Source organism: Cystoisospora suis, assembly GCF_002600585.1.
Source record: "Cystoisospora suis strain Wien I chromosome Unknown contig_5333, whole genome shotgun sequence".
NCBI lineage: Eukaryota > Apicomplexa > Conoidasida > Eucoccidiorida > Sarcocystidae > Cystoisospora > Cystoisospora suis.
This window is the reverse complement of record NW_027158123.1, coordinates 1-8,169: the sequence shown is the minus strand read 5'-3', so window position 1 is coordinate 8,169 and position 8,169 is coordinate 1. Positions and strand designations below refer to the sequence as shown.

Sequence of the window (8,169 nt, the reverse complement as noted above, 5' to 3'; positions counted from 1 at the left end):
AAGCTCGTCAGCTGCAGGAACAAGCTAACAAGCTGCGGGAACAAGCTCGTCAGCAGCAAGAAGAACAAGCTCGTCATCAGCAAGAACAGGCCCGTCAGCTGCAAGAGCAACAAGCTCGTCAGCTGCAGGAACAACAAGCTAACAAGCTGCGGGAACAAGCTCGTCAGCTGCAGGAGCAACAAGCTCGTCAGCAGCAAGAAGATCAAGCTCGTCAGCTGCAAGAACAAGCTCGTAAGCAGCAAGAACAGCAAGCGCATCAGCTGCAAGAACAACACGCGCGTCAGCTGCAGGAACAGCAAGCTCGTCAGCAGCAAGACCAGCAAATGCCTCAGCTGCAAGACCAGCAAATGCCTCAGCTGCAAGAACGACAAATGCCTCAGCAGCAAGAACAACAGGCCCGCCAGCAGCAGGATCAAGAGGCCCGTCAGCAGCAAGAGCAACAAGTGCTGCGGCATGTGCATCAGCAACAAGAACAAGCGCTTCCACAAGTGCAACAACTACAACAAGCGCTTCCACAACAGCAAGAGCAACAAGCGCTCCCTCAACAGCAAGAAAAGCAAACGCTTCGGCAACAGCACGTACAGATGGTTCTCCGACAAGAGCAAGCGCGAAGACAGCAGCTAGCTTTCCATCAAAGCTCGGTGCGTCTGAACCAAGGAGGTACTCTTCACGGCACACAGCTGCCCATAGTGAACGTGGTCCCGGAGACCCAACTAAACGACAAGTTCCAGGAGAGACTGGAGGCGGCGCAGCAAACACAGCCGGAATCTCAACAGCTTGGTGCTGTCTACTCGAGTCAACAACACTTTTCTGGGATTAAGCCAACCAGCAGTGAACAAAGGCACCGGTTAGCTTCACTGGTGTCGACGCTGAGACAGAAGGAGGGCTCACCGCAGGACATGAGAAACGATGCTGCGTCAGATACCCAACGAATTGGAGCTGAGATGACTGCGGGCCAACAATCCATGACGAGGATGATGCCTAGCCCTCCATTGTGTCAAGTACAATCCACGGCTCCCAGAAGACATAAGAAAGTGAACGCTCTCCGACAGCTGAGGCAGTCGTACGCCCCATTGGTAGCTGACACTCCAGAATGTCTGCTGCGTGAGGAAGAGGAAACAGAGGCGGACCACCATAACGAGAATCGCCCTAACAGTAAGTCTCTTCTGGGATGCGTTCTGGCTTGCTGCACACTCGGGCCTAGTTCATCGGGCGCTACACTTTTGTGCTCTCCAAGGCCTGTCCATCCTGTCTGTGGTGCTCGCAGGGCCCATAGTGGCGCCTTCAGCAAAAGGAGAGGCCGTTAAATCACTCGTCAGTCGGAGCTTGGTGTCGGGAAGGTACGCGTGTCTTGCACTACTGACTACCCGGCCCCATCGACTCCCATGCGCTGACGAGACTTAGAGGAGTGGCGTGGATGCAGCTGTAGTTGGTGTGTCTGTGGTTGTCCGCGTCTGGTTCTCAGAGTGCCGGCATCTGTGTGCCATCCTGCTGGCCGGCGTGACTTCGAGATCTTCGCCCGTCGGACATGGGCTGAAAAGCAACGCGCGCAGATCGAGGACCTGAGGCGGAACCTTGCCTTGCGACAGGCAGGGCGTCCGAACGGCATAACAGCGTCAGGAATGTCACCAGCCGTTGCCGTGAACCTGATACAGGCTGGGATGGCCGCTCTGACGGCACTGCAAACCCCACAGCCTAGCGTTGCTCAAAGTCCTCAACGCCCTGCTCAGGCTACGCCTTTCCGCCGTACGGCACAGCATACTGTTACGCCGGCGCAGGCTGGCGTGTCTGCCGCCGGGCCGCCTGCCCGTGGTGGTGCCGCGGAGGCCGTCTCGCCGGCGTGGCGGGCGGCACGCTATTTGGGAGCAGCGTTTGGTGTGCAGCCCATTTTCGCCTAGAGGAGTTGGCCTTGGCACACTTTTTCCAAAGCGCGTGAACTCCCTGCTCCAGCGTATAATTTGTTTTGTTTGATTTTTTCCGGCTGTCAACCGGTATACTCTTGTGATTATCGCCCATGCCGCAGAGTGCTGTGTCTACTCGTGGCGGNNTCATGCTCTACAGAGTTTTATGTTCCCAACTCAAAACTCTGTAGAGCATGACATGATGTGTGCGGAGCCTAGACGGTACGCCCGACAGCGTCTGGATGCAGGACTGCCTGCTCGCATCGTGGCTGAGACTGCGCTTTCTGCGTCGTGGAAGCAAAACAGTACAGTGTCGTCGGTAAACAGTTCGCCCAGCTGATACCGAAAGCGGCTCGAAGGACGCAGTAGTCGGCAGCAGTGACGTCTTCCACCTCTTGAGAGAAACTAACAGATGCTGCATCATGTTGCTCTCAGATCCTCGATGTTCAAGTCGTCCGGGCAACCTCCGTGAACAATAGACGCTAATAATACAGAGTCCGCAATACTCGATAGTCAAAAGTGTTCTTTCTTGGGATCCCTATAGCAGTCAGCGCCGGTCGGCCAGATGACATGACACAGCCGTGCTCGCTGAGACTTACTTTCTGGAAAGAGCTGGACGTTTCGGTACCTGTCTTGGGAGAGAGCCCTCAGCAACTATGCTAAGAGGCGCTCTCTGAGAAGATCCAGATATCCAAACGCCCAGCGCCTGTCAGAAAGTACGCGAAGCCCGTCTGCACCCAATACTTAGCTTTGCTAGCGGACTTCCACGCTGCCGGAGGAAAAGGTTTGCCTTGCCCCTCCAGGACTGCTTTGTGACAATGAGGGCACGTATGACATCAGATGTCGGTTGAGCACTCAAGCAAATAGTTGCCTTTCGAGCTATGTAGTGCTGTCACTGTGACCGACACTCCGGACACTTACCGCCCGATTCTGGAAGCATAGGTCATCCGGTAGCCTAATGAGTAGTGCGGTCGTACCCCTCATCGGCGAGGCTAGGGGCACTTTTTCCGTCTGATCTACACAGGACTATACCTCCTCCGCATCATTGGTATCTGCCAGGAGTCGCTAGGTGCTCAGGGGTGGTTAGCTGGGTTACTGCAACATGGAAGCCCTGGTATTGCAACTACGAACATCGCTGGAGCGCGGGATCGCCGTTCCCCCAGGTCCGAGACAACGTCCGACAGGAGGAACGCCTTAGGTCGGTCTGACGAAGAGACGCGAGACGTCGCTGGACAGGGTTACCCTGGTAGACTCCACAACAGACCTCCTGAAAACAGTTGCAATCTTCGAAGAAAACCTAACCGACAAAAGGCGCCACCGCTGCTCTCTTGTAGAGAATAGCATTCGCAAGCAGCCTAGGCACAGAGTCTGCACGACACGGAGGGGAGCAGCACGCACTCGCTCACCCTCCCCTCCGCCTCAATGAAAAGGAGGCGCGACTAAAACAACGAAGAAACCCGTCCTTCGCACCTCTTCGTCTTAGCAAGGTGTCAGACGAGTGAAGGGCCAGAGCTCAAGGCGTAGACGCGGGCGCTTGGAGTGCAGACATCACACGGCGCGTTCCTGTCTGGTGGAAGTTGACACCACAGGTGGCGTTTACTGATCAGGCCATGAGTCTAACTGTCGAAGACGGAATCCAGCGCTTTTGCTAGCTACAGTGCAAAAGAACCACGATTTCTCTAATCTACAGTGCCTTCTGTGGCACCACATACACACTTCAGTGTGATCCCGGCATCCAAGAAAGACTCCTCTCCACGTCAGAAATATGCTACTGACGGGGCAGCAATCAAACTGCGACCCTTCCTCCCGGCTAAAAAAAGTAAGTTGTTCGCAGTAAAAATGATGTGTCCTTCTTCGGACCGGAACACCGCATCACCAGGCGGGAAAAATACTCACCACACAACGGACCAAACAGACTGTTTGCACAGCGATAGGCTCCGTGCCCTTCGTTACCGAAGACGACAGGAGAAACAGAAAAAACAAAAATCTTGAAGCTTGGATTCTTTCGCTTCGTCGACTACTCAAGTACGGCGTAACCGGTAAACAGGAAAGCGTCTGCCGCACTGACTTGTATGGACAATCTGTGGGAAACAGTCTGCTCCAGAAACTTCGCATTCTGTAGTAGTAGTAGTAGTTCCAGCAGTAGTAGTGATAGTAGTAGCAAACAACCCCTTTTCCAGTTTCAAACGAAAACTCATACGCGTAGATGATCCAACTGAGATTCCTGCCCCATTACTGTCAGCATATTGCATTTCCAAACAGTAGCGACAGCAACCGCCAAAATCAAAGTATGCCTCCAAGCCTTGAGACCAAATAGGCTCGCAGAATGAATGCACTGATTGCGACTGCTGCGTTATGATGTGGTATTCTCGGGCTTTTCCCAGAACCCCCACACGCGGAAGAAACCCTTCAGCCGCTCCCTGCTGGCGTTCCTGTCTCGCAGCTTGATAGATCGCTTGCATGAACATTGTCGATTCTCTCACACCGCTATGGCCATTTGGCAGTGAGCAATAAACAGCCACAACATAACCTTCGCGTGTCTTCCCCTCACTCAAAATTTGCCCTGCAGGTGCAGCTTATCTATCTACCTAGACGCTGCCTACCTTTACATTGAAGAAGGTCGGGAGCTGCACCGATTACAGACAAGCCGAGTGCGCCATTCACAAGCGCAGATACGCGGCTAGGTTTAATGGAATAAGAAATGTCATTATTTTACAGAAATCAACCCCCTCGTTTGCACGGCCAGATGTTCTTACGAAGAATAAATCACTTGTGCTCACACGTACCGCCTGGATTTCCCTCACTGTCTGCACAAGTCTCCTCTGACTTGCCAGTCTCTCCCGGAGCCGCTCATGAAGCAGCGGCGAAATCGGAACCCCAAGCTTTCAAGGTCCCCGCCACATACTTACCGCCGCGTCCCCTTGGCCCCGCACGGCGAGTTAACACGACGGGCATTTGGCAAACTCGGTCTCTCGCACCTCCAGACTGTCCGCCAGATCCGTGGGAGACTGCGGAGTAGAGGGCGCTGCTGTTGCGGCTTCTTCTTCGCTGGCGGCGTCAACAGTGAAGTCACCAGGAAGCGTTTCCAGGCGCTGACCGATGATACGCGTAGCCTCGCATATGCCTTGACGGGAGACACTGCAAAACAAGAAAACATCCGAGGTACAACACAGACGGGGGGGTGCTGACTGTCAACGCCGAACTTCAGGCGACGCCTCTCTCATTTCGTCAGGCTTCGGCAATTTCGAAGTGACACGGACACCGAAAAGCTGAAGAACCGACCCCGTCTACACGCGTTGAAGAAATGCTGACGTGTATGAGAAGTCACGAATAGCGCTAAAGACTCTCAACGTGATCCGGATCCCTCTGCTCGTGGAGGAGAATCCCAAAGAAGCTCACTCCAGCATACCGGCATGCTCTCCAGCCGAGAAAAACAGTTACCACGAAATCACACCCATCTCGAGAAAGATCATACGCACTGGGTGCGGCAAAAAAGTTGACAGATACGAACGCTTACCCAAAGGTCAGGGCCTGCACGAGATGCTTGCGAGGCAGATGGTGGTGCAGACTGTCAATCCCCTTCCACATGACGCCCCCCACACCATCCTGCCCTTTACTGCACCTCTCCTCGTGCACTTGCTTCATCCACCGGAGCGCCAGGGGAGAGGCAAACTTGAAGTTCACCGCGTTTTCCTCATTGGCCACATCATCTGTAAAGCAAAGGACAGCAAGGGAAGATAAACCCGGATTCGCAACACGCAATACGTCTCCTTTCTTCCATTTTCAGGCATAGCACAGCGGCGTCGTCCTCGTCCTCTCGATCTGTGCAACTTGGGAAAGGGGTGATCAACAAGCGCTACGGTCGCTCGAGACACTATTGCCTGCCTGTTTGATTGCCAGCTGATAAGGCTTTATCACCGTTTGAAAATACTCTATGCCTTCTTCCCTTCGTGCTACTTCTTCAACGCCGTAAAACACAGGGAGCTGTCTTCACTTTAGTAATCGTTTCACGCTACACACGAGCTTTGATGAAAACTTGCCCAACCAGCCGCACACCTAAGGCATAGACAGCGACTAGGCAATGCAATTATCATTGAGGGGCTGGCACTCGCCGTGCAGTTGAAGAATCACTTGCTTTGCACTCTTTGCTCTTTCTTTCCCGCACACTTACGACAGCGTACCGTTTCTCTTTCCCTTCAGCTGCTTCTTCTTACTCTTTCCTGTGGACGGTCTTCCCTGGAAGACCGTCCACATTTCTCTCCCGCCATTCCTGGCGTCTTGTCCACGCATCTCCATTCTCTACAAATCCTCTCAACTCCGTGCATTGATTCAGACACTCTCAGCTAAAAACAGGTGAGAACGGCAAACGTTTCGATACTACTATCACTTACGAGGGCCTCCGGATTCGAGGAGTCCGTAGTAGTACGCCATCCACACGTTACAAACGAAATAAGGAGCGACATAGAAGATTACAACCTCCTTCAGGAAGCCAAGAGAAAATGACGAGTACGCCAGCGCACAAAAGAATGCGAGGCACGCGAAGAAACTCGTCTGCCAGCAGTTTGCCCCGGCTAAATGTAAGAAGCGGAAACAGCAGTCGAAAAGGCATGGCCTGTACAACACAAGGAACTCAGTCAGTAGAACACAATGAAGTCGGGAAGATCCGAGAGCCAAAGGCCCCTAAAGCCGTCACCCTGAAGAAAACCAATGCTCTAGAGAAAGCCGATAACGATACCACGCACACGAAAAACTGGTGGTAAAAGGAAGGAAGACCAGGAAAGCAAGAGAAGTAAACTCGAGAGAGTCTATGGTTGTATCTTCAATATTGCTGGATCGTCGGAGAAAGACACAGCCAGAATGACAGCGCTAGACCTATTCTACTTTCGACACACACGTGCACCACACCCAGTCCAGAAAATGTCAAGATCCGACGGCAATCAGAAATCCAGTCGCCAGGCAGCCCGCTCCGAAGAACTGGAAACCACGACAAAGCTGAAGCCAGATGCTATGGAAGCAACCAAGGAGATGAAGCTAATCGACAATTATAAAAGAAACCTTATCGTGCAGCCGTGAGTACACTTGGACAAGAAACCTCGACAAAGCGCAGGACAGTCCCCTACGCGATTCTCAACATTCATCATACATGGAGACAGCGACTTTTTCGCACGCTACGATGAATCAGTGTCAGTATCTACTCTATTTTCCTCTGGGCGCCATCAAAACCTCAGCTACTTCGAACGACCAGCACAGAGCCGTTACCGAGACTATAGTAGTCGTTCACTCGTTTACTATCTACATTTCCGCCGCTGTTACGGATGGTGTTTATGCAGGGAACCCTCGCCATAGAAAACCTCATCCTGACACAACGGCGCGGGATGCGTGGGAGAATAGGAAGAAGAAAAATAAGCACCTCATCGTTCATGAAAACATTCTCTCCTCGGCTTTGTTCCCGCTGATTGAGGAGGTCTAACAGAAACTTCATCTGTTTCACAATGGGGGAGAATACAACAGCAAGAAAAGAGACACGTTCCCTTCGAAGTGAACAGGGGATACGTCCGCGGCACCTATCGTAGAAGGCCACTCTGGAAAACGGCCCTTCAAAATCTTCAGCGCAACAACAGTGCTGAGGACGTCCGCATTTCTCATAAAGAAAAGGAAATATGAACAACCCCCATCAACAGCTACTGTCTTGGAATGTAAGCACCTGAAAGAGAAGAAGGGTGTTGAAAAGAGAAAGCTGACGAAAAGAATTTTTCTTACCGAATCGCAGGTGCCTCATAGGGACATCCCGCGCGTTTAGGTTTGTACGGCACCAACATCGCGGTATTAAGGCACATTGCAACAGCATGGTTGACAGCCGTCCAAGGGGAAAAGAGTCCGCTCGCTGATTCGTTCGCATGAACGAACAGGGCAAACCACAGAGTGCCGGCGATAATAGCAAGAGCCCCGCAGAGAACGAGCAGAAGGGCAAAGAAAAAGACCGTCACTAGCGGCGACGACGAAGCTGCGGCAGCAGGCGTTTGGGGGACGGCCGAGACGATGTCGAGGAGACTCTGGATTCCCGCCAGTCGATAACCAACGAAGTACACTGTAGCGAGGAGGGCGAGGTCTCGCAAGAGAAGAGCCTGAGTCGAAAACCACCGCCGTTGCCAGAAGTACACATATCTCGCTGGGAAAAAAGCAAAGATGCAATCGTGGTGTCGAGGAAACGGCAACAAAGAGTTGTTGACCGGGGGCCCGGCGGGGGGTGGGGGGGCGGGGCCGAGAG

General features: G+C 53.0%; 2 protein-coding genes across 2 annotated transcripts; one reads left to right on the top strand and one right to left on the bottom strand.

Annotated features, from left to right (window-relative positions):
* Positions 1-17: 17 nt before the first annotated feature.
* Positions 18-2,015, top strand: CSUI_009138 (uncharacterized protein; the record flags this gene model as incomplete). Its single annotated transcript, XM_068069257.1, has 3 exons — positions 18-1,155; positions 1,268-1,340; positions 1,466-2,015. Coding segments are annotated over 3 exons (1,644 nt in total), but the record flags the coding sequence as incomplete, so codon positions are not given.
* A 1,187-nt stretch (positions 2,016-3,202) lies between these two features.
* Positions 3,203-8,053, bottom strand: CSUI_009137 (fatty acyl; the record flags this gene model as incomplete). The annotated part of the gene is made up of 4 exons (XM_068069256.1): positions 3,203-5,039; positions 5,419-5,611; positions 6,293-6,513; positions 7,662-8,053. Coding segments are annotated over 4 exons (1,005 nt in total), but the record flags the coding sequence as incomplete, so codon positions are not given.
* Positions 8,054-8,169: the final 116 nt, after the last annotated feature.